The sequence below is a fragment of the Homalodisca vitripennis genome, chromosome 2 (genome assembly GCF_021130785.1).
Source record: "Homalodisca vitripennis isolate AUS2020 chromosome 2, UT_GWSS_2.1, whole genome shotgun sequence".
Classification (NCBI taxonomy): domain Eukaryota; kingdom Metazoa; phylum Arthropoda; class Insecta; order Hemiptera; family Cicadellidae; genus Homalodisca; species Homalodisca vitripennis.
This window is the reverse complement of record NC_060208.1, coordinates 87,180,354-87,208,031: the sequence shown is the minus strand read 5'-3', so window position 1 is coordinate 87,208,031 and position 27,678 is coordinate 87,180,354. Positions and strand designations below refer to the sequence as shown.

Sequence of the window (27,678 nt, the reverse complement as noted above, 5' to 3'; positions counted from 1 at the left end):
AGCTATGTCGAAAATGTCGAATAGTTTGTTTTGAAAAATTTGGGAGTGACGGTTTTGAAGTGTGGAAAATGTCCACATCCGTAGACTAATGGATATAACTCGGCTCAAACTGAGATATCATGGGTTTATACCCCGGGGAGGTCCAATCTCGTAAATTCATGAGTGCTGTGTACTTCGAAGCTGGCATAGCTGAACGCTTAGGCTTGAAAGAGAGTAAAAAAGTGAATGAGGAAAAGACCATCTGCTTCCGGTACAGTCAGCTGACGAGCTCCTCGTGGGCCACCTGCATGGACTGATATCATACCTTGGAGAGAAAGAGTGGTGATGGAGGGGCCCACCTGCCAACTATAGATAGCTCGTGTATTGGAATGGTGGAATAAAATGAGCAGTCCCAAGCGTTCTCGCTCCATACTATTCTGGATTTAATGTAGTTCAGTACCTGGAAAGCCTATTTAAATGTACCACTGTGTTTTCAGCTGAAGTTCTGAGTTAAACACCGTTCAGTAGTATAGTACAGCAAACATATACTGTATTTCAATTACATTTTCAAGCTGAATGTTGAGGATGCAGCACAATTACATTTATTTCATGAAACCTTTACACATTTAAACCTTTACATATTTTACAACTTAATTAATATTCATAGCATTAGAGATCAGTAGGACTCAAATATTTTCACCATACTTATTATATACATATTTATACGCAACTAAAAAGAAGTGTGTAAAATTGTAAACCATAAATGTTGTAGGTATGAAAAACGAAATTTCTCTTTATTTTTTCAGGCGAAGTTAGGACTACATAGTCCTTTCTTACACTTAACCTTAGGTATATATTAATGATGACACGTGCTATGTTAGGTACTTAAGTTAGGTACGTAGTTGTGATTGTTTTTTTTTCATATTTCTATATATTTATGTTTTTGTTGAACATTTGCTCTGAAGTTTTTTTTAATCCACTTAGTTTCTAGTTCTTAACACATCTACTGTGATAACTCTTTATTACAGCTTTTGTAACGTAATTATTAATTTATGTACTACCAATTAAGGACTATATATTAATTAAAATATGTATCAGTTTTGCTTTTGAACGTGTTGCTTTGCCCTATTAATTTTAATAGCTTTTCAATTAAATAAAAAAATATATGTACCGTCGTTTTAAGCCTATGCAAAATAATTATGGTGAAATTATGACATTTTATCCGTTGTGCAACCATCTCACATTTTGTCAAGTGTCTTTGGAGGTATAAAGAAAGCTCAATATTAATTGAATAAACATTATTGCGGTATGCGTTCTATATAATTTCTATGTTTTTCAGATATGTTCGGATATAAAACGACTCATTAATTCGTAATAGATAATAGAAATCGTAACCGTTCCGAACTAAGGTCGCTGATCAGCCAAACCCCGAGGAACTGCTCGGTTCCGGTCAGCCGTATGTTCGGTATTTGTCGGTAGCCTTAGCTCTGCTCTGCCCCACTCTTTCTCTCCGGGTGTATGATCAGGATCAGTCCATGCAGGTGGCCCACGAGAAGCTCGTTGGTCAGCTGTAGTCAAACGAGCTAAGGTGTGTGGTGGATTAGAAGATCTTCTAATATTAGTTATAGTATTAATTAATAAATATGTAGTTAATTTAATTACGGAATAAGTTACAGTGTTTTAGCCAATAACATACTTTACATGTAATGAAGTTGTCGTTTACAATGAAATGTCTAATGATTCAAGGAAATAAGTTTTAAATGTTCGATAAGGTTATCAAGGTTAAGCGGAAGTCTTTTTAAGTTAGATAACACACAATGTTATACATGATAGCATTTTACTGTTGATGTTAAAATCCAAATAAAAACAAACCCGGACCAAATAAAGGTTCTGCATATAACACGACATTTGTAAAGTGTTAACTGCTTGACAGTTGAAAGCTGCAGTATAATAAGCATCCAACGCCGGAATGTAACAAAAATATAGCCTAGCTTCACTATAAAACAATCTTAAAAGTGTATAATGTGATTCAGTTTGACATTATTGTTACAAATTAATTCAAACAAAGTTACATCATTGTTATGGAATTTGAGTAATGGCTGCTGACAAGAAATACTGTTTGTTAACCTATCACAAAGTAACGTGTTAAGGTGTTACGTTCCTGTAACATGTTACCATGGTAACATAGTAGTATACAAAAGTTTAAGGGTAGGGTCCAATAAGCGGACCCGGTTTTTTATATCGAAGAATATAATCATCGATACCTAATATTCGCATATCGAATCATAGACTATCAATCGATATAACAGTAATAACAATCATATGTTTAAATTAAAATGTGAATTTAATTATAACAAATAATAAATGAACATAACCAAAATCAGGGAAACTCATAACTTTAACTAAATGAAACAGAACGAAAACGTTTTTACTAAAGTTGTGTCCACCATTACCTTCTTTTTTTGCATCTGAAGACGACCATGTTAGCTCCTCTGACAGTTACATTTGTTACCTTTCCACAAATATCACATAATGGATTCTTAGGTACTAACCCAACATCCTGAAGCCATAAAAAACATATTTTATCGTCTTTTAAAGCAATTTCGTGAAGCTTCCTAAGATTGACGGCCATTTTAATACACAATGTTACGTGAAATTTAAAATATTACCTTGTATTATTTGAAAGTGTTTACAGCTGTTCATATAGATTATTTAAGTTGTTAAAAATAATTCATCAGTATCGATTGATTACATCGATGGTTATGATTAAGTAATATCGTTTGCCAATTTCGATATAAAAAACCGGGTCCGCTTATTGGACCGTACCCAAGTTTAACTCACTACAGTGTAACAGACTGATAGGCTGCAGTATAATAAGCGGAAACAATAGGATGATGATTATCGAATGATCATTGATATTTATGACCATCCAAAATGACAAGAACAATGTGGTTTTGCTCGTTTTCAATCTTAGACATTCATGTATAAATATTAATATAATTACAAGTTACAATATAATATATAATTAATGTAATTACAACAAAACAATAACAAGGTAGGGTACAATAAGCGGACCCGGTTTTTTATATTGAAATTGGCAAACGATATTACTTAATCATAACCATCGATATAATCAATATATACTGATTTTGAACTATTAACTTAAATAATCTATATCAACAGCTGTAAACACTCTAAAATAATACACGTAGGATAATATTTCAATTTTTCATACGTAATTCTGATTATTAAAAATGGCAGTAAATTTTAGAAAACTACACGACATTGCTTTTTCGTGGCTTCAACATGTTGGACTCGTACAGAAAAACCCACTATGTGAAATTTGTGGGAAAGAAACAACTGTAACTGTGAGAGGAGTAAATACGGTCGTCTTCAGTTTTCCTAATTTTGGTTATAATAATTTGTTTGATCATTGTAAATATTAAATTCGTATTTTAATTTAAAACATATGATTATTATTGAGGACTGTAGGTACTTTTATATTGATTGATAGTCTAGGATTTGAGATGCGAATATTAGATATCGATGACTATATTCAGGGTGGGCCATAAGTCAGTTGTCAAAATGCATTTGGTGCAATAATATACCAAACATTGCGCGACAACATTCAGATTCTCTTCTGTAGTAACAGACCTTGGCCTACATGAACGAGGAGGCTTCGCTACCGACCCAGTCTCTTCAAATCTTAAATTTAATTTGCAAATACCTTGTCGAGATGGAGGCTGGATATTTGGAAAACGTTCCACAAACAAATCACAAACATCACTATAATTATGATCATGGGTATCAATTTACAAAATCGTGATCATGGAAAGGTATGTTCAATTTTTTTTCCTGAAAACTACAATTTTTCCTGAAAACAATAGTGAAGAAAAAATTCGTCGTCGGCAACGAAAATCAAAGGAGTTACGATTTTTTTGAAATCCTCTGAAAACTATGTTTTTGACAGTACCTCTGGCAATTTTACTGAAATGATGACGTTAATCCTGTCAACGATGCCTGCCCGCTGCGCAGTGCTGCGCACTGCTTGCTCTTTTAGAAAAAAAATTAACTCGAGCTTGCAAAAGTCGAATCCCAGATCACGTGATGCCCCTGATCCTTAACCCTCCAAGTGTTGTTCGACAAAATTTTGTCGGTTATTTTCCATCTTTAATGCAATAATGCCCGAAAGGCATCAATATAATACAATGATATACTTTCCCCCCAGTTTATATGCACCTGTGATAATAACACTTGGCTATAAATGCCCAACCCATGAAAAAAAGTCCATTTTTCATGGTCACGGTATTGTAAATAAATACCTGATCATGTTTCCACCATGTTTGCAAAACAAACACACGCTGTTCTGTTGTTAATTTCCTATTCATACTTTCTCAGATATCGACAATAAACAAACATAACCTCAAACTGCTAGTGTTTGACTTAGTCAAGTTCACAACTACTACGCTAGGAAAAACAAAGTCTAAGGATTGCTAGTGACAACTGACTTATGGCCCACCCCGTACTTCAGTATAAAAACCAGGTCCGCTTATCGTACCCTACCCCAATAACATTTGTGTATTTTCAAGGATAATCGTGACTGCTTGTGAAACAAAGAATAGACGTATGTCACTGTTCTTGCTGCCATTAGTCAAACAAAACACATGAATTTAATTTTTAATTTCTTTCTAAACATGATTTTACTTTGAATTAATTTTGAGTGATAATGTCGTACTGAATTAAGTTTTATGCTTTTAAAATCATATTATAGTGAAGCTATACCTTTATATATAAGCTAAATATATTTGTTTCCGATTATATAAAATATATTAACTTTATTTAAATTACGTTTCAACAGCGTAGTACTTATGATTACTTTAGCCAATCTGAAATGGTAATTCTGCAGGTACTAATGCTGGCACTGATGCTGTCAAAATTACATTCGTAAATTAAAAAGTCATACTTTGACTTCAACTAAATTAGCACGTGACTTTTCATTATAATATAATATTATTCATTACACCAAATTTAGAATGTTACAAAAACTTTCAAGATCGTTTTTATATACGTTGTGTTTATTCTTACATGAAACGCCATTTGATTTCCACCTTTAATTGTAGTTTTCATTTTGTCAATACAAACTGGACAATTTGGATTTAAAGGAGCAAGGTTGTCATTTAAAAAATTGCTCAGTGTTCATAAAAATATTTTGAGCCAATATCTGCATATTCATCGCCATTGTTCTTGTCATTGTCACTAGCCTTCTCCTACATGAACGAAATAGCAACAGCTGGTAATGACGTCACCAGTCTAAATAAAGAAAGCTGCCAATGATTAATTATGAATATTTATAAGTCAAGTGTCATATTCGATAGTATCGATATTTATACCGATAATCATAATTCAATTGAGTTGGTGGCCGCTTATTATACTGTAGTCCTTCCATGTCAGTTTAACCACATAATGACATCCACTGTATCAGATTTTGATGAAACTTGGCATGGTTTGTTATTCATTTATGTAAGTAACCATGCAAAATGTTTTCCTTGTATCTCTCATGGTTTAAATTTTACAGTTTCCTTAAACTTTTACAGTTTAAGGAATATTGTGATTTTTAATGTTCAGCAGCGAGATACGAAACTAGTTTTCCAATGGAGAAAAATATTTATCTTTCTTATTTACCAACCAATTTAGATAAATTTTGTTTGTTTGTACATGAAAAGGTCAGGACAGCTTCACTGCGGCTCTAATCTGAGCGATACTTATACTAAGTAGTATGCTTAACCATCGAGTAGCATTAGAGCATCTGCCGCAGTCAGTGTGTTAAAGTACTGTACAAAAATGTCTAGCTATAATAATTCTAGTTAACACTTTCACTGAACCTCTAATTTGAGTGATACTTAGTATGCCTAACCAACGAGTAGCACTAGTCCGTCTGTTGCAGTCAATACATTATCTGGATGAGAGATTTTATTGTTTGCTATCATATTGTATTATGATGTGTTAATAAAGATATTGGGTAATATAGACATTATTACAACACACACGTACGAGCCAGAGGTGTCATCGTACCGGCCGATATCAGTCATCAATACTGTAGCAAAGATATTTGAAACAATCGCTATAAAATAAGTTGCTGGACTATTTTTAACACTCGGTCATTTCAAGGTGGTGTACTTGGTCCAAATATCTTTTTAATATACATAAACAACCTATTAAAACTACCTTTACATTCATCAATCTTTGCATATGCCGAAGATATCGTCTTGGTTCTGCTTTCAACAAAGAGACTAAAAATGTAGATTAGAGAGGATCTGAGTGTGATGTCAGAGTGGCTAATTCAAAATAAACTTCTAATCAATGTTACAAAATGTCTTATTTTTTTTTATCAATCCAATGATAAAGATTATTTAAGCGATGGTTTAAACGCAGTTTGTCTTTCACATTGTTGTATGTAAAAGTGTACCTGTTTCAATATCGAGGTAGTAGATAGTGTGAAATATCTGGGTTTATATAAGTATTTGAAATGGGACCACCATATCAACGGTCTGTTGAAAAAGCTAAGGAGAGTAAATTACTCATTTTACTACCTTAAGCAGCACCTTAAAGATAAACACACGAAGCAACCATATTTTTCTTGGTTTGAGAGTATATTAAGATTTGGATTAATACATTATTGTGGGACATTTAAAACTATTTTCAAGACAATAGTAATGACACAAAGACAAGCATTATGCACAATGAATCAGCTATATTTTTAAATTAGCATTGTCAATAAATATATGCTAAAATATAAATTAAGTTTATAGCAGAGACTGAACTAAATAAAATATACTGCCTAGGTGTTTTATTTGACAATAATATAAATACTATGCTTATAAACTAGTTTAAGAATTAAAAAAAAAATTCTACACAGATATCTATTCTAAGGACAGATTTGTACATGTGCTAAGAAATGTAGTACAAGTAACAGTATTGAAGTCAGATTGGAGATATGAAGAGTCTGCCTGAGGAATTTTGAAATTATTTAAATGAAATGTTATAAACTGTGTTTTACTAGAATTTAGTTTTAAGCTGTTTCCTTCTAACCAGGAATTTAGTTAGATACTTTGAATTGAGGATTGATGAAGGACATTTTTGTTACTTGCACTTGTTACAATAGAATAAATGTGTTAAATATCTGGTAGTACATGAAGATGACTTACACGAGATGATGATGATGTGGGATGTAATGATTTGGCGTACTCATATAAACCAGGTGTGCCAATCTGTCTAAATCTGTATTCCTCATGTACCAACTTACCAAGTACCATAGCAAGTCCCTGCTTAAACTTATTTATTGCTCTCTTGTTGAGTCACTCCCAAGATACGGTTTATTGGTCTGGGGTGCGGCTACCCTAACACAGATTAATAGAGTTTTTGTATTACAAAAACAAGCCATTCGTGTTCTTGTGGGCCTAGGTGAACGAGAGTCTTTTGTGCGTTCAAAGAATTAAATTTGTTAACACTTCCATCACTATACATTTTTGAAAAGATTACGTTTGCAAAATCAATAGTGTACCAGCCATTGATAGATCCACAGTACACGGCACAACACCTGATCACGTGTGAACCTCTGACAGACACCGCACTAGTCGGCTTTGGCTGCAGGTTTGCCTCTTAATGTCAGGGCCAGGTTATTTTGGAAATTCCTGATTGCCTCAAGTGTAACCAAAAGAAATCGGAATTCAAGCTAAAATTGAGGGAGCACTTGGTGGCGCGGAGCTTTTACTCAATGAGAGAGTTTTTAGTGTAGATGTATTACATTTGTGCTTGAAACCTGATTCTTGTAATTGGATTCCTCTGTTTTGGCTGATTTCTTTTATCATTGATTAAGTCTAAGACCTTTTTTTTAATTGTTGACTCTGTTATAGCAATTGTAAGATATTGGCATTGTCATACTTGTAGTTGACATACAACAATAAATGAATTTGTATTTGCAAGTAGGAAACCTTTTTTTCTTCATCACCAACTTCACTCTTGGATTGAGATTATATTGCAATGATTTCTTCTTTATTTTTACTGTCCTTTGTAAGCTGATTTACTTTCACAAACCTTGAAGGAATTGTAATATATTGTATTAATTGTTTATTAGTAATTCTTTAAATAATGTTAACTTTAAAAAAGCTTGATGGATCCTAAACATTTAAAATCTTATATAGTTATTCATTCAACAAATTGAATCAGACTTCATCAACCATTTCACTAATAAGAAACAACTAAATGATTTAATTATTAATCAGATGTCTATGATACAATTACTTGGCTCTGAAGCACCACTAGGAATGTAACTGATACCACATGTGCTCTTGAAGCTTTGTGGCATTTCAATATGAGCTCATTTTTTATATTTGTCATGTCCATACACACTGGTAATAAATCCAATTTGCTAGAAAACATTCAAGGATAAAATTGTTTTTTGTCATTGTGGAATGGCTTCACTGAAACCATAAAATGTTATTGAAGCTTCTATTGTCCACATTAGGGTAAGATCCATGTTGAGCCTTAATGTTTCGCTGTATACAGGATGTTTACTAAAGGTGTTCCAATACTGTGATATTTTGTTCTAGACGTGAAAATGAGCAAAAAACTTCATATGGAGGTATGTCCTAAAACTTTTAGTTTTCTGTCTATGTCTGTTTGTGATTTTTACCAAAAAAGTTATATCTTTTATACCAGTAAAGATAAGTTATGAAACTTTGCAGTTGTGTTGACCTTTGGTATGCCCATTTGAGAAAAAAATATGAACAAATTATCTCTACCCGTTTCAAAATGGCAGCCAATCATAAATGTTGATGTTAAATTGTGCAAAATCGATACCCTGTATGAAAATTTTACAAGAATAAAGGGTAAACTTTATTCTAAATCTGACAGTGGTTGTTTCATTAAAATCGAATAAAAAATAACTGATTAGTACTACCAAACATAAAACCATGTCTTACAACATTACATACTCAGGGAATATGAAAGTCAAATTTTAAAAAACATAATATTTATTAATGATAAATTAAATTTAAGTATTAGATGTACAGTAGAATCCTGTAGTTCTCACTTTGACACAACAACTTATAAGAATTGCTCGAAGTGGCATCCTCCGTTACAAATGCAGGCATCAAAGCGCCTCCTCATTGACTGGCGGATTCTTTCAAAAATTCCAGGTGTCTACTGGATTGTACCAATGCCATTTAATACCCTTGCTCGCAACTCTTCGATGTTATCTACAGGAGTAGAATAAACCAGTGACTTGAGGTGGCCCCATAGGAAAAAGTCTAAGCGATTAAGGTCGGGGGAGCTAGCAGGCCAAGGAACTGGGCCTCCATGACCGATCCATTTGAGGTTGTATGCTCTATCCAAATAGTTTCTAACATTTAAACTGAAATGGGCTGGAGCCCCGTCTTGCATAAACCACATCTTATTGCGGGTGTTCAATGGCAAATCCTCAAGAACAGTTGGAAGGTCATCAGTCAAAAACTGTATGTCTGGCCATTAAGAATATTTGTCACCAATTATACCAGCCCAAACATTTAAAGAAAACTGATATTGGTGACGATCCTGTGTACAGGTAATTTCATGTGGGTTATCAATAGACTAAATGTGTGAGTTGTGGGAATTAACAATCATGGTTCTTGAAAACTTGGCCTCATCTATGAAAAACACCTTACTCAAGAAATTTTGATTTACACATTTTTGTATAAACCACTGACCAAGCTGGATTCAAGGATGGTAATCACGAGGTAATAGTGAGTGAACTCGTACGTGGTAAGGATGAAGTTGTTGTTCACGTAGTATAGTCCAGACTGTTTTATTGGTAACATTGAACTGCAAACCAATTTCTCTAGTATTTTTGTTGGGGTGGTCTGATATGACATCCAATATGGATTCTTCCAATTCAGGAGTTCTTACTGAAACCTGTTGGCCTGAGTTACCTGGTTTTTGGTGTGAAAAGCTCCCTGTCCCTGCAAGTTGTCGATGAATTGTTGAAAAGTTTTATTACAAGGTAACACACGATATGGGACACTTTCCTGATGCAGTCTTCTCGCTGCAGTACCACTACAATTAGCAAGGCCATACATTAGATGCATGTCTGCCAATTCTGAGTTGGTAAAATTGGTAATATCATTATTTGCCATTCCTGTTGCTAATGAAAAGAAACTAAATCATAAACACTTACTAATTAAAACAAACAATACTTTATACTAAAGTAATTGGAATGGGCACAAAACAACTTTTACATTACAGAAGAAATAGGTTGTTAGTTATGAGTAAAATGCAAACAATGCCAGAAACATAAACAACTTTTAATAGCTTAAATAAACAGCTGTTCACATTAATCAGCTAATTGACTTTAAATCAGCTGTTCAGAGTAAAACAGTTTAGAAAACTATACTTCCTGTTGTGTAATGTTGTAAAACATGGTATTATGTTTGGTAGTACTAATCAGCTGTTTTTTATTCGATTTTAATGAAACAACCACTGTTAGATTTAGAATAAAGTATACAACATTTTAATATTCTTGTAAAATTTTCATACAGAGTATCGATTTTGCGGAATTTAACATCAAAATTTATTATTTTGTAACGGGTAAAGATAATTTGTTCATATTTTTTTCTCAAATGGGTATACAAAAGGTCAACACCACTGCAATGTTTCGTAACTTTATCTTTACTGGTATAAAAGATACAACTTTTTTGGTAAGAATCACACACAGACAGATAGACGGAAAACTAAAGGTTTTAGAACATACCTCCATATGAAGTTTTTTGCTCATTTTCATGTCTAGAACAAAATACTACAATATTGGAGCACCTTTAGTAAACACCCTGTATAAACAAATCTCTTCTGGGAAAAGCCATTCACTATGTCCACACTTAAGTGACTACATTTGTTTGATGCACGTTGTGCAGCGCATGTAATAAAGTATGTGATGCGTACACAAACGCATTCTGCATTTCTGAGGAATGTTGTCAATTTAGAGTCACATGCTACAATGCATACAGAATGAGAATTTTGGATCTTCTTGCGATATAACATTGTACTCCACATGTTATTTGGTGTAGTTTGGATTAGTTGTATTGTTTAAAAAGTTTATTGTACTTTGATTCAGTACTGCTATACTATTGTAACGAAGTCAGTGTAACGCTGGATTTCATTGAGGGTTACGAGTCTTAAGTGGTGTGGGATTCAAATGATAAGTTCATACAAATAAAACAGAGCGGAAATCTGCGTACGCCGCATTGGGTCCAAACTAAGACATCCGGTTAAAAGTCTAAAATCAACTATAGCAAGATCAGAGTTATCTAAGATGATTAGTACTTTCTGCTTTAAGTTTAATGAGGGTCATACATCATGTTGACAAAGTTTGGGTGTGCATCAATGGTATGCCTTCAATAGCATGGTTGATGTGTTTGTTTATTTTGGTCCAGCTTTAACACATGGTCTGTACCATTATTTAACCTTACCTTTATTTATTACTTATTACTTAACAATTAGTCTGTTGGGTGAATCATCTGGTTCTACTCCAAGTTATTACTCTTGCACAATCTGGCTCTGGGTATTGTACTAAAGATTTGGTTATTAAGTATACATTTAGCTATTATATTTATTATTACTTGTACGTTTAACTACTTAGTATATCTTTATAAAAAAACAAGCCCTTGAAAATGGCAAATGGCTCATTTTGATCATTTTAAGAAATTCCTTCTCATTAGTGATTTTTTTAGGGGACATTTATAGATTGGGTCACGTTTTATATGTATAATATTTATACAGACCAGACATTAACCTTTTGACTGAATTAATCAGTTCTATTTTAAGTTACATTGTTGTACAATATGTCTCTGAAAATTGTACAAAAGATTTGATAATTAAATGTACGATTGTCTATTGTATAAATCAAAGAGAGATTATTGCAATGTCATCAGGAATGGAATATGTACCATAGTTTCATAATTGAAGTTGGCCAAAAAGCCTGTATGAAACATCTGTTGTGGCCAGTGATGCTCTTAATATGGAGCAAACTGGACTGATCCCTTGTGGTGATGGGAGAGTTGAATATTTGAATGGAATATGGTGTACTCGAAAACACCCTTGTATTCAAGAACTTGTGTTCGAATACTTTATCTGTGTTGAGTATTTCTAACAGACAAGTCTAGACTTGTCTTTCTTCCTTTCCACAATCTATTGTTGGTTATTTGGAATCACCCATGAAAAAAGTGAGAAAATCCTTTGCCTCTTTTTTGCCTCCTACAAACAAGTCATACCCATGACGTATGAACTTAAGAAAAAAAATCCTTTGTTTAGCTGCTACTTTAATTCTGTCAGAAAGACTTTTCTACTGCAGGTCTTGTCACCAATGATCATAGAACTAGATTGAAGCCAAAAACCTCAATCACATTTTGTTTTTACACAACAACATAAACATTCATCTTTGTCTTTATTGTTTACAAATGTATTCATTAATTGAATAGTCGTACAGTTATACATTTTGTCAAGTTTTAAAATTTATAATTATTTCTTCCAAATTATGAATGTCCCCTTACTTATTCTTTTCAGAGTCCAGATATGTACTCATTTAAAACCCTGTAATGAATACTTGTATATGGATTTGAATACAGCTCTTGAATATTTTATTTTAATACTATTAGTCCGAATGAACGAATACTGCTGTTTGAAATCAATTATTCCAGAGAAATTGTATCCATTTGATAAGTATTTGGATATACGTATGAATATTCGGGCTGTATTAAAATACTATTTGATTCTCCCATCACTTGTAGAAGGTTCAACAAAATAAGTCTTTATAAGCAATTAAAGGCGTTTGCTGTCACCAGATTGAGTGCATAGTGTTGATAAATTCAGAAGTATTGTACCTGTATAATATAAGCCTAGGTTAGTTTTACCTATATTATAATGAGAGAGGGAAGTCCACATTGTATGCACAAAAGACATAAGATCATCTAAGATTTTTGTAATTCTGCAGTGTCATGTAATAATGAAAGAACATTGGAGATGTGGCACTTCGGACGCTAGTGTTCAAATAATAAATGGCCTGTGTAAGACTTCCACTTATAGAACACTGTACACATTTTCAAAGTAAATTGTGTCGTCTAGCAAATGCTAATTGGAACAAGAATCAGTACATTTTCAAAGTAAATTGTATTGTGTAGCAAATGCTAATTGGAACAAGAAACATTGGAATTTTTGTCATTGAATAATACATCAAACTTAGCATCTGTTAACATGATTGGCCTGCTACTTTTGTAGACTTGCTGAGATCAGTCTGCTGCAGTAGCTGCATATGCAGTCATGTCACATTAGAAGAAGGGAGGGTAGCTCTGTTACAGACTCTTCTAGTAAATGTGAACAGTGGAAACTGTACTCTCTAATGTTTAGACTTTAAAAATCCTTCAAGGAAGCTCTAACCACTTCAACAGTTAATCTCCATAGCAACCAGAGTTATCAACTAGGTCTTTTTACCCTATTATCATGACATTTGCAGTTAGTAATGTGCCACCTCCTTGACACAGTGATGAGATTATTGACTACTTTTTACAACCGATTAGTGACTAGTCTACTACATTCAAACACCGACTAGACTAGTCATGAAAACTAGTCAACTATTTTATTTTGTCTTGACATGAAAAGAAGTCTACTGCTGCCAATGATAATTCCAGTCGTTAGCTGTAATTGTTGTTATAGTTCTACACTATTTGGAACTACCTTTAGCTGATAGATTAAAAAAAAAGCCCTCTCCCTTACTGTGAGAAATTGAAAAAAATGTAATTTCAGATATTTATTACTTGCAAAAAGTACATATGTTTGCCAGCAATGCAAGTCCCTTCTAAACGACTTTTTCAATTGCGAACAAGTTGCAATTGATAGGAGTAGAATTGTTCCAAAAATGTTAATACATTTTTTTTACAAAAAGAAAATAATACAATTCAAACCAATGATGTAGCCTACTGTAAAGTGAGTATAATTGAATTTTGTAATTTAATATTTACAAAAACAAGTACTGTGTTACAAAACTTGAGCATTTTCTTTAAAATGCCTAATTTATACTTTTAGTTGTGAGGGTTATAAACTTTGGTAGGTAGAAAAACTAATGACTAAATTTATACTGAATTAAACTAGTCGATTAATTGTACGGTCTACTTTTGTGATATCTGCATTACTTTTAATTACTAGCAAATGAACAAGTTTACATCTTTACTTTAATGTATAAATAACTAGTTGTTAGTCGACTAAATGTACTAGTCGTCAATGTTTCAAGTATAAGCTCAAAATGCAATGTAACTCAAATTACTAACAACTAGTGGTTCAACTACGACTAAGTCAAATTAATCGAATAGTTGATTACTTCAGGCACTAGTTGAATAAACACGTAGTTGACTAGTCATTTAGCCCAACACTACCTTGACATCCATTGTGGTTGCTCAGATTTAAGTGCCACATCGGTTTATGCTGAATTCAGTGTAGGTTCTATTGGAAGCTATAAACCAGCCAGTGAATCATCCTAGGGTAGTTTAAATATCAATTAAGCACATATTCTTTATGTTATGTCTGAAAGTAAGCTTTAAGGGGGGTCGGTATGTCCTATCTTCCCTATGTAAAATACCATATCTTTAGGTACACATATCTCAATAACTAATAAAGATATCCAGTTAATTCTTTTTTTGTTGTGTTCCCCACACCTTAATCTTTAATTAGAGCGATTGGTTTTTATTTCTCAAAATGTTTTCCCAAAAAAATCTTTTTTTTAATTAGTCATTAAATATTTGCGGATGTTATTTGTATATTTTTTTAATGACAAATTTAAAAAATAGGAATATCATAAAACCCATCGCTTAAAACAAAGATATAAGTGTGGGGAACACAAACAAAAAAAAGAATTAACTGGATATCTTTAGTAGTTTTTGATATATGTGTACCTAAATGTAAAAAAAATATACTTTTCGGAAAACGCCAAAAAACCAATTTTATTATGAAAAACGGAAAAAAAACCTACCTTAGTGCATGCCTGCTCCATAGGAAGGGTTGTCAGGGTCTTCCATATCTTCATAAACATCTTCTAACCTCTTTATTGGCAATGCTGAGCTGTTTACGGCACCGTTTTTCAATTTCTTGCATAGCTTTATCCGATTTTTTTATCCGCACCTCGTCAAGCTCCTTCATGACACGGATGCAGTTTGACCCAGGATTGATTCCAAGTTTGTGTAAAATTTTACACTTTATAATATTAACCACGGTTGTAAGTAGCTATTGCTTCACACACTCCTAGTTCCAAGGTATTCTTCATTACAAAAAACTGCTTTAGGAACCCGAGACCAGATGACACTGTTCAGGGATTCGCTAGGATTCTGCGTGCCCCCGTGCAGACACTTACGCAGCAGATGCTCTTGAGAGAGATCCCTGAAAATAGGCTTTATTTCATCCATAACAATTGGAGGCAGATGGGTGTGGGTCCTTATGATTGTATGGTTTTTTCCTCAGCTATAGCTTTCTTGAATTTTGCACCATGTATCAGGTCCATTGGGGCATAGTGCATGAGCAGGTTCAGCGTTAGATGAAACAAGATGAAAGTAAGTCGCCCAGACTGCTGCTTTCATTTTCTGCAAACTATCTGTATTCCTCATAATTGCCAGACCATAATATGTCTGTATTTCATCTATAACAGAGTTAGTCAAGCGACCACGGCCTCCTATCTTTTTACCATCGGGAAGATCTTTTTTCCCTATTTTAGTCTTTAGAGTTCGGAGCCTGGTGCCCATACGTTTTCTAACATGAGCTATACACTCTAACTTTTCTGTTACATACTCTGGGCCATAAGGGGCTTCCTTTTGAATGGTTGGGAATGCAGCACTGTCGCCGTCACCTAAGTAATATCTGTATTTGATACCCCTAGTAGCCTCTGATTTCCTGAACATGTCAACAACACCGGCCACCTCCATTCCACCACTTGTCCCGGCATAGTTAGCAGCACAATTACCTTCATGTTGTTGATTTAGAGTCTGTTTTTGCACCTACAAAATCTGCTAAATACCCTAACATCTACTACTTTCCCGGTATTAGCGGCAATAGCAGTAATAACACCGTTGTGTGAGACATGGCCGCGGCGCTGCCAGGTTCCGTCAAAAATACCAGTTTATATTCATATCGCCATCATTTTTCAACCACAGCTTCTGTGGCTGCTTGTTTCATTTCTTCTTCACAAATTTCTTTTGCTGTTGCTTGCAAGGGTTTTGTTGTATACCTTGAAAGAAGGAGGCTTTGGTAAGTTCATAACTGAACACAAATGTCTTCGCTGCCTGCTCCCCCTTCCCAATACAGCGAAAAGCATAAACTGCTCGAACATTTACTTCTGATCTACGGTTTCCTAATTTTTCACTGTTACTAGATGATACAGAAAATCCACACTCATTACACTTTATTTCAATTGTCACAGATAGGCCTACTCTGTTACTTGTTTGAAGTGAAAGTGAACCATTGCATTGAGAGCAAACCGCTATGTCTAAAAGCAACTTCTCAAACTCAGCAAGTTTACAATATCATTACTACAATTGTTACTCATACTTATGTATTGCTCATACTCATCTAAACTACTAACTAACTTTTTTCCCTGATGTGCTCTGTTTATTTAGATTACAATCATCACTTGGTCCAGGAGTAGGCGTAAGTTCAGTGACATTGGAGCTAACACTAGGCCTAGCAGAAGTATCACCACCACTTCCATTATTTGTCTTCCAAGCTGGTACCCCACTGAATAAACTTTTACGTTTTTTTAAATGTCTTACTAGGTACGCGAGGCATTTCGAATAAAAATATAAACTACAACCACTTTCAATAACTTTGGTAACTAAATTTTCACCATTGAAGCATAAACAATCACTGTCACAACATTACAAACACAAACATAACCAACAAGTCAGACAAACAATAAACAGAACATCTGACTGACACAACCAAAGTGTATCACGTGATGAAGTGTTGCCAACACAGCTATAATAACAAAAAAAAATCTTTCGTAACAGTTTTAGAGTGAGTACTATATTGATAGCCCAGTCGGCGTGGTGGAGCCACGAAAAAACTACGGTGCATACTGTAATAAAATGTCTCATAAAAAAAATAAATATAATAATAATAACAGTAATTTTGGTATCAAATTAAAGCTAAAAAGTAGAGGAATTTAGATAGCTAAAAATCTAAAAATCGATAATTTTGACGAAAATTCGTTCCGACCCCCCTTAATCAATCTGTAACTTATTGCTTTATAGAATACAATTATAACCCCATCATAATCAATAACATTTGTTTAGGTTACTTCTCACCATGTCTGTACAAAAAATCAAGCAGAAGAAAATTCCTTGCACAGTTTTGCTGATAAGTCCAACCAAGTCTATTTACAGTTGTGACACATGCAGCAAGACTTTTTCAAGAAAGTATGGTTTGAAACGACACAGGATAGAGTTTCATGAAAAGGACGAGTATGAGAAGGTATACATATTGACTCTTTTAAGTATCTATATGTTTAAGATAAATTAGTTGCTGTAAATCTGTAAATTAGTTGCTGCTTTAACATCTTATGCTAGCAAACAAATAGTAGTAAGTTACTTAGGCTAGGACCAAGGATGACTGTTATGACATGCGCTGCCTGCTCACTACAGATTGACGACAGCGAATGCAGCTCAATAGCCTGTGATATCTGTGATAAGTGGTTTCACTCGCAAAGAGAGTGTAGTAAATTAAAAAAGACTCTGTTTAATAATATTAGGAAAGGTGACCAATGGGCCTGCCCACTGTGTATTAACTATTACCATAGCCTAAATTTCAAAAATATTGACACAGACCTTCTCATTGAAAACCATAAGAAGGAACTATTAGTTTTAAGCAATCAAAATAGTTTTTTAATAGAAGAAAACAAGTCGCTCAAGTCTGCGCTGATCTTAAAAGAAAGAGAGATCGATGAACTTAGGGTTTCTTTTACAAACAAAAAATCAAAGGATGAACAGGGGTGGCGGAAAGTTGTCAATGGGGGGAGGGTGCTTACCTCGGAGACGGGGGACCAGGCACTCAGAACCTCAAACTACTTTGAGACTTTGAGTGCTACCGAGGTAGATAACTTACAAATGGTAGAATTCCCTCCTCTTGGAGATAAGAGGAACGGAGCTCAGAGGGGAAGTCAACACAAAAAGGGGGGGTCGGGTAGAAAGAAAAAAATTCACCTTGTGGGGGACAGCCATGGCAGACGTTGTTATGGCAGAATAAAGAGTGAAATGGACGCCGAAGTGAGAGCCAGTGTTTTTCCGGGAAAGCCTCTTTCTTTTTTGATCGAGCATGCAGGCGAGGCCGAGGGGGTGAGTCCTGCGGATTTACTGGTAGTAGTGGGGGGGACAAACCAAGTTTCAGAGGATAGTATCTCGGGTCTGACGCAAAAATTTGACTCGTTGGCCGGCATCCGAAAGGGAGACGTCCTGTGGGTCGAGACGCCTTTCAGGTTTGATGACGTATCCAAAAACCCTTTAATTCAAGAACAAAACGAAAAGATAAAACATGAATGTACCAAAAGAAAATGGGCATATCTAAGCTTAAACTCAATGCTTGATAGAAGCTGTTACACCACTCATGGCCTACATTTGAACCAGGCAGGTAAAGATGTCATGTGTAGCCTAATAAATAATTACATAAGTTTAATGGGAAATCAAAATTGTCAAAATCAAAAAACAAACTAAACACAACAGAAATAGAAAACGATTAAAAAATTGGCACACTAAACCAAAAAAATATCAAAATCAATCAAATTACAAATTTAAAGATCATCCATCTAAATGTAAGAAGTCTTCTTATGAAAATGGGTCAAATTGAAATCTTCCTAGAAGAAGAAAATCCTGACTTTTTTATTGTTAGTGAACATGGGCTAGACTCTGAACAAATCAATATGGTAAATTTTCAAAATTTTGTTTTGTAAAGTAGCTATGAGAGAAATAACATGAAAATGGGTGGAGTAGCTATTTACAGAAATAAACAAACAATTCTAAAAACAATCCGTTCGAACATAGGAAAGAATTTATCGGAAAATAAAGTGTTTGAATGTTGTGAAATAAAAATTGACTCCGGAATAGAAAAATTCCTGATAGCTGGTATCTACAGAAGTCCAGACAGTTGCATAAATACTTTTATTGGAAAACTAAACCAGTACCTCTCAAAAATTAAATCGACAAAGACTTTAAACAAAATAGTAATTGGAGGAGACTATAATATAAATATTCTTCAAAATGACAACAATGCCGTACTTTAAAAAAATGCTTTTAAAAGTTATGGATTAAAACCAAAAATAAACTCAGCTACAAGGATCACTGAAAATACTGCGACTTGTATAGATAACTTTTTCACTAATTTAGTTCACACTACCAGCAATATTATTGAACTACTAATATCTGACCACCAAGCAATAGAAATTACGGTAAACATAAACCATAAAGACAAACTGAAAAATAAAAAATCAAAGATTAGATCCCTCAAACATGAAAATTTGCAGGAACTGAAACTTAGACTAAAAACTGGATGGAAGTATTAAATGAAAATGACCCACACAAAAAATATCAAAAATTTGTTGACACTTTTTTATATTACTTTAACATCTCATGTCCGGAAAAAGAAACTATTTTAAAAGAAAATATTAAAATTAAGTGGAAAAACGATGAGGTGATGACACTTAAAGCTGAAATGGTAGAACATTACAATCACTGGTTACAATTTAGAAATACTGAAAATAAAGAAATATACAAAGGCTCACTGAATAAATATAGACAATGTATACTTGATACCAAAGCAGCCTGGTTTAACCATAGAATTGAAAATGCCTCAAACAAACCAAAAGAATCTTGGAAAATTGTAAACCAGCACAGAGCCTCTACATCCACTCATGCTAAAAATTTAATTTTACGTCAAGGGAATAATGTATTAAAAAATCCTAAAGACAACTGTGATATAATTAGCAGTTATTTTGTAAATGTTGCCAGTACCATCAGGCAGGAACTTGACTGCAACAAACAACATAAAAATCCAAACATAAAAACCGACAAGATTTTTAATAGATTTGAATTGGTAAATGAAGAAAAAATTGAAAAAATTTTAAAATTTTTTTCTCCTAAAACATCAACAGGACTTGATGGTGTGTGTATGAAAGCAGTAAAATTCTGCAAAGACGAGTTAAAGGTACCTCTCGTCGGCCTGATAAATGCCTCACTCTCGGGGGGCGTTTTTCCGGACGGTTGCAAGGTGGCCAAGGTCAGACCACTTTTTAAGGGTGGGGATGGGTTGGAGGTGTGCAACTATCGTCCGATATCCCTCCTACCAATTTTTTCCAAATTTATCGAAAGAGCAGTTTGTGACCAACTGACTGCCTACCTAGAAGATAATAATCTCTTGGTTGGCAGGCAGTATGGTTTTAGAAAAAACAAATCGACAAAATTGGCACTCATTGATTTCATAAACGAATGTATCGATGCAGTTGATGCGGGGGAGATCGTTCATGGTTGCTATGCCGATCTCTCGAAGGCTTTCGACTGTGTCGATGCAGACACACTCATCCAAAAATTGAATTCACTTGGGCATCCAAAATCCAGAGTTGGGTTGGTTCTCCTCATACCTGAGAAACCGATTCCAGGTGGTAGAGATCCAACACGAGTCAAAATTCAACAAAATTCAAAATTATCGCTCAAACCCTGAACTGATCCAGTGTGGGGTACCTCAGGGATCAATTCTAGGACCATTGCTTTTTTTGATTTATATAAACGACATCGCAGATGTCGTTCCCGAAAAAAATCTTTTCATTTTTGCAGACGATACCACTCTTATCGCCAAACAAAGAAGTAGGGAGGCTCTCGAAATTGACTCTTTCACCAAAATCAACAATCTTGCCCAATTCTTTTCACAAAATTTTCTCAAACTCAACCCAGAAAAAACAAAATGCATGGTCATTCAGACCCAGCAAAGAAAATCCAAAACTGAGCTTTCAGGAGCCCCTGTCATTTGTATTGGTGATGTTGAGTTGGAAACGACCTCAACAGCAAAACTGTTGGGGGTGATGTTGGACGAGGGTTTGTGTTGGACTGAGCAGTTGGTGGCATTAGAAAGCAAGCTCTCAAAAGGAATCTTTGTCATTCGAAGCCTCAGTGCTTTCAAAAATCTGAAACTCCTGAAAAATGTCTACCACTGCTTGGTCGAATCGCACATCTCCTACTCAATCGCCCTGTGGGGAGCAAAGGAGTCAGCCTTGAGCAAAATTTTCATTCTTCAAAAAAAGGTAAATTTGCCTGATACAAAAAAAGGCAATCAGAGCAATGCTGAGACTGCCCCCTCAAGCCCATTGCAAGCAACACTTTCAAAGGCTGGAAATCTGTACTATACCTAGTCTTTACATTTATGAAATGGCAAACTACATTAAGTTCAACCATCTTGAATTTGTTAATAACACCCATAGTTACAATACTAGAAACAAACATTTGTATTCTGAGCAGCATAACCTAAAAATGTTTGAAACAAAACCACTCTACTCAGGTCTTAAAATTTATCAAAAACTACCACTATCCATTAGAAACATAATTCCTGTAAACAAATTCAAGAGTGAACTCAAAGATTTTTTAATAAAAAAAAGTTATTACTCATTGTCAGAGTTTTTAACAGAAAGTTAACACACCCCCTCCCCCCATGACCCTTTCCTAGGGCACTAATGACTCTTCCAACGCCGTTACCATGCCAACTGGACATAAAAAAAAAAAAAAAAAAAAAATCAGACTTCTGTTTTTGTATATATTTAAGTGTACTGTACATAATTTCAATTTTATGACTACCATAATTTCTAAACATTTTATGATGTCTTTAAACCAGAGAGGTAAGGTTTCAAAATTGAAATACGTTTTATAGTTCAAAATGTAGATAATTAATTATCAAAGTTATATGATGTGATTACTTTGAACTAATGCAAGTAAAACACTGAATTATAATGTACAGACTTTCATGTTTTACAATGAGCATGCTACTATTTGTGATCACATGCGTATTCTTATGTGCTCTTTATCTTTTTACCCCATGTGGTATATATTTAGAATTTTACATGCTATCAGGTATTAAAATTGATGCTTTTGTTCTAAACAAACTTCCTTTGATTTTCAAAGATGTTTAGTGTTTAATCTTTAAACAAAACCAATAAAAATTATAAGACAATTTTATGGTACTTGTATTGAAAGAAAGCAATATTTCAGGCATTGTCATAATTTCAATATCCATAAACTAAGAATAGATATTTTGATAGTTATTCTCTATTACTATTCAAATAACTGGAAACTGCTTATAAAAGAATCAATATATGTACAATGCTGTTTATTTAGATGGTGGAAAAAGGGTTTGTACATGAAGGGAAATAAGTACACTCAGTGGTGAAGCGAAGTGATGCCCTCAGCAGGTATATTTTTGTACACATAATAAGAGTCGCTTGCATAAAAGGTGTCTTTAAGGTGTCTCTCAGTTTTCACAATGACTACTGATGGACATTATTTCGTATCAGATGTAGACATAAGGTATTCAGTGGAACTCGAGTGGATACAAAATTAATATTATGGAGCACCAACATCAGTAAGTAACCTAAAATGCAACTCATTACACACATTATAACAACAGTCTTAGCATTAGAAGGGTTAACATAAATTAACATAACATAAATAGTTCTGTGGTTTGTCAGAATATAAAATAACGCAGTGATTTAACGAGGATTGGCTTTCGGGGAGGGGATGAATTTGATTCAAAAGCACACCACACAGGTGGTATAGAATAATTATAAATTAGATAGGCCTATTTAAATATAAAATGATATATTTCAAAGAAGTTGGATTAGTATTATATATATATTATAAAAGGTTTTTTTTTGGGGGGAGCTGGGCTTTATTCCACTTATACCGCTCTTAGATATTTTACATTAACAACACAATATGGCTCGTTACACACATAACATTGGCCTTGGCATTGGAAGAGTTAACATAATTTTGTATACTTAATTAATTTTGATTTTCTATTAGCCACAATAAGCCTCATTATGCACATTACATCAGCCGTGATACTCCAACAGTATACATAATTTTCTGTAGTTGTACAGTTGGTAGATTATAGAAAAGACAAAACATTACTCACTAAAAACATAACACTGGCATTGGTAGATTTAGGGTTTACATTACTTTGTGTAGAATAGTTCAATGAACTTCACTGTATTCGTAACATCAGCTGTTCCAATGTTTAACACAGACTGCACACAAGTGTAAATGTAGGAGTAGCTCTTATTTTAAATGAGAGTTTCTTAGATATATATATATATATATATATATATATATATATATATATATATATATATATATATATATATATATAGTACCTACCAACATTAACCCTTTCGAGACTCATTAAAAAGTGCTAATTTCTCCATCTGGTTGTATTTAAATATTCAGTCAAAGTATAGTATTGTATTTTTAAAACTAATTCTTATTTTGAAAAAAATTGAGTAATGCACAATTTTTTCATGATTAGGCTTTAAATGTTTACATCAGCAGACAATTCACTCAGTTGGAACTTTAGTCAACAAACCAGTAAATGTACTGCAAAGAAATAGCTACAATATTGTTTCAAGTAGTTCAAACTATTCCCGAGAGGTAACAGTACAATGTTACCGGTGCCACTGAACTAATCTCATAACGTCAGTGAAATGAGAGATAGTACGCCAGCCGTGTAGTGGCTGTGATTCGTCTGCTAGCAGAACTATAGTATGCCAGGCAATGCCTATGTTTCGTCCGGAAAGGGTTAAATAACTTCTATGTATAACCATAATCACATTTTTGCTTGTTGGTGGTTACAGTATGATAAAACATTGTTTATTTAAGTGTATTACTATTAAGCATATCGCATTTGGTAAGTACCGATGTATAAGTCTACTAACTTGCTTTGTAAAAAAACAAAAAGCAAATTGATTTTTAAGCAAATATCAATTTTTCCTTCATACTGGGCGTGGCCCATAAGGAGTCAGAAGAAAATCTTAAATGAGAGCATAGGTCATGTTGTAGTTTAGCCTCGGAAAAATGGCGGCAGTTGTTGTTTTATTATTGATGGAAACTTGAATGGGAAAATTTACCAAGGACATGTTGGTTGATAAAATATTCCCATCATGAATGTAGAAGGATTGAACTGGGATTCTCTTCCAACATGTTTTGAACAATATGTTTCAAGAATGATGAATAGGTATCCAGACAAGACCAGTTGAATGGCCTGCTATGTCACCTGACCTGTCACATTTGGATTACTTTTTTGGGGTAATTTATAAAGTAAAGCTTATGAGACCAAACTCTAACTTAAACAACTTAACACAAAGAATAAACCTTTTGAAGTCGGGTTTGCGGCATTATGTTCTCTTAATAGAGATGTTCAATTTAATATAAAACTTGAATAATGCTCCCAGTTGATTTTATTTTGACTCCTTGTGGACCATCCTCAGGAATAGTACTTATGTTGTAAAGTTTTGTTGCTTTATCTGCAATAGTTCATAAAATAAAATGCCGTTCCGGACTTTTTGTTTATCCTGTATAATGAAAGAAGTTTCTATAAGAATCAAGTGAAACCAACAAAATGTCAATAACAAAATATCTGAAGTCAGTGCTCCAAGGCCTCAATTTAAAATCAAAAGGCAGAAAGAAGCTCCTGACCAATAGCAATGGGGCAGTCAAGTTGTATCTTGACAGTGTTGCCACCACAGGCCAGGAATATGAGCAATTAGGTATACACAACACACATGGTTAACTGGAAGTGTAATAAGTGATCTTTGGTACTTTTATAAATTTTTGCTACAAACAGTATCATTAATTTGCCATTTTATTTAGTTACAAAAATAAAAGTTTTAAGCAATCGTTATGAATTAAGTCAGAAACCGTAAAGGTTTGGGTAGTAGTCACTACATTTATATAAGCCTTTTAAATTTTTAAAAGTATTCTTGAAATTATGCACTGAAATTACTGTATCTACTAACCTTCTATTCTAAATGTTAACCTGGCTAGATTGAATGAAATCATAAGTGAGACATAAAAGTTTTTCAAGATTTTCTACTGCTTGACAAATTGAGGTTATAAGCCAATATTAATTCGTCCCATGACCATTTGAATATTGGCCTTGAGATATTTTCACTTATTCAACCCTACTAGATCTGAGAAAAATACATTGAATGCATGTTTGACAGAGCTTTAACAGTGACAACCATGCATTCAATGAATGTTGGAACATACCTGCTTTAGTAACTTTTTGGTACAGATATTAATGTATAGTCTTAATTTTATATACAAGTAAGTTTATAATGACCTATAGTTTAAAAATATGGTATTTGTTTTTGTTTTTACTATAAATATATAAACATTTAAATTTTGGTTAAGGAAAGCGAGCTCCTTCTCACGGCACCACGTCTAAAAATGTTTAACATGTAACATGTTTGACATGTTTAATGTCGAGTTTTGAACGTGGCTGTACTTTGATAAGAGGCTTATAAAACAGCTATCCAGGTTATTGTGAAGTAGAAACATTGGCAAGTGATCAAGGGGTTTGCCTTAATTTAAACACTCAAATTGGTAAAGAAACATAAAAGTGATACTAACTAAAAATTTTGCTTTTCAGGTCTCTGCATTCAAACAGGGAGATGAAGAGATAAGTTCTACTAGCTATGGAAAAAAGCGTTCACCTATCAAATATGAATATAAAAGCATTGATTATTTTGAACCAACAAAAGAGAAAGATGATGTTGAATCAAGCAAAGAAAATATAAAAATGAGGACAAAAAGAAGAATGTTCAAGTGTGTTGAATGCTCTCGTTCATTTTCAAAAGAGATTGCATTGTTAAAACACATGGAAAATGAGCACCACTCCAAGACTTCAAAACAAGAAGAATGGCCTGAACTTTCTTATGTAGATGAATTGCCCAGAGATGAAGAAAACCTTTTATTTTGCAGTGAGTGTGAGAAGAGATTCAAATACTTGAGTGATCTGACCGCACACTCCCGAGTACATTCAGGAGAGAAGCCTTTCGTTTGTAAAACTTGCAATAAATCATTCTCACAGAACAGTCATCTGATAAGACACGAATCCATCCATGAAAAACGTTCAAAAAAGTTTAAATGTAATGTGTGTAAAAAGGCTTTCCGGCTTAAGGCTTATCTTGATGTACATATAAAGACCCATTATCCTGATAAATCGCACCAATGTGAACAATGCGAAGCAAAGTTTAATCATAGAAGCAATTTGAATACCCACAAGAAAATCCATTTGGGCATCCGTGAATTCATTTGCATAATATGCAAGAAGGATTTTACTCTCAAGAGCCATTTACAACAACATTTGCTGAGAATACACAAAGAAAGATTGTTTTGACACTCTTCTATAACTATAGTTGACCCAACATTTTATTGATTTACATATATTCAGTTTTATTCACAATTATTTTATTTTTGTATGTTTTATTTACTATTTAATTTTGTAATATTTGGTTATAGAATGAATAAAATGTAGTATTAATATTAAAACTATTAATTAAAATTAGCAACAAAATAAACGGTTTAGTTTGTAATTTATTTTTTGAGGAGCTGATGGGTGGGCGGTCAGATATATGAGACTGGATCGGAGTTAGAGATAACATTAGTTCAAATCTATCTTGCCTCTGAACCTTATATTGTTACCCTACTTTGTTTGTAAGAATTTATATTTTTAAGTTTTCATCACAGCCCCCCCCCCCAATATTTGCAGCCCCCCAAAATCTTTCACCTTGGACTATAGCCCTTTAAGCCCATATTGTAAATCCAGCCCTGGGACTGACCTGCTATTAAAAATAATTAAAGACACATTTTCTTCATTCCAAATTTATGACAATTGATGTTGTTACAAAAAAATTTCAATGTTATTAATAAATTAATTTTTTAAATTTATTAAACAGTCAAATCAAGTTTTGTAAGGATAAACTGTTATCAGACAAGAAATATTCGTATAACATTTAGTTTGAAATCCCACAATATTACTTACCAAGTGTAAAATCTCTCAATTATCATTAAATAGGGTTTCTCATACAACACAGAAGAATAACATTTTAAAATTACAAATAGATTGCTCATTTATTACTATTTTTTAAATTGAAAAGTTTACCTAAGAGAAAATTAAAAATATACATCAAACAATCTGTCTATATTTTTTTTATCGTTTCTTGTATTTATAAATTAACCTAAATATAAAAACTGATTTGGTATACTGTTTGTTATTTCACTGTATATTTACAAAAATTGTACATTTATTTTTTATAATTTCTATGTTAAGCCTAAAATCATATTAGTCATACTTATTCATTTTTATAAAAATATTGTTTGAACGTTGTAATTAACTGCAGTAAAATAATAATTATATTTATATAATTTTACTTTTGGCTTTATATCAATACTAATTTGAGACAATTGTTTATTCAACCGGTTGTTTGCACATAGTGTAATCCTTATAAGGTTTAAAAACAAATAATGTTTTGTATTTTGAATAAACCTCTCAAAATGACAGCATTTTAGTCTATTGAACAAAAGTTTTAAATAAACACTTTTATAAGCAATA

General features: G+C 33.5%; 1 protein-coding gene across 2 annotated transcripts; it reads left to right on the top strand.

Moving 5' to 3' along the window:
- Positions 1-1,440: 1,440 nt before the first annotated feature.
- Positions 1,441-27,678, top strand: LOC124354325 (zinc finger protein 845-like). Of its 2 annotated transcripts, none has more exons than XM_046804690.1 (3): positions 1,441-1,567; positions 17,334-17,511; positions 25,714-27,678. In XM_046804690.1, the coding sequence occupies exons 2-3, from the start codon at positions 17,347-17,349 to the stop codon at positions 26,461-26,463; spliced, it is 915 nt and encodes a 304-aa protein (XP_046660646.1). In that variant the 5' UTR covers positions 1,441-1,567; positions 17,334-17,346; the 3' UTR covers positions 26,464-27,678. The 2 variants fall into 2 exon arrangements, with proteins under 2 accessions (XP_046660646.1, XP_046660645.1); XM_046804689.1 differs by having other exon boundaries at positions 1,497-1,560; positions 17,332-17,511.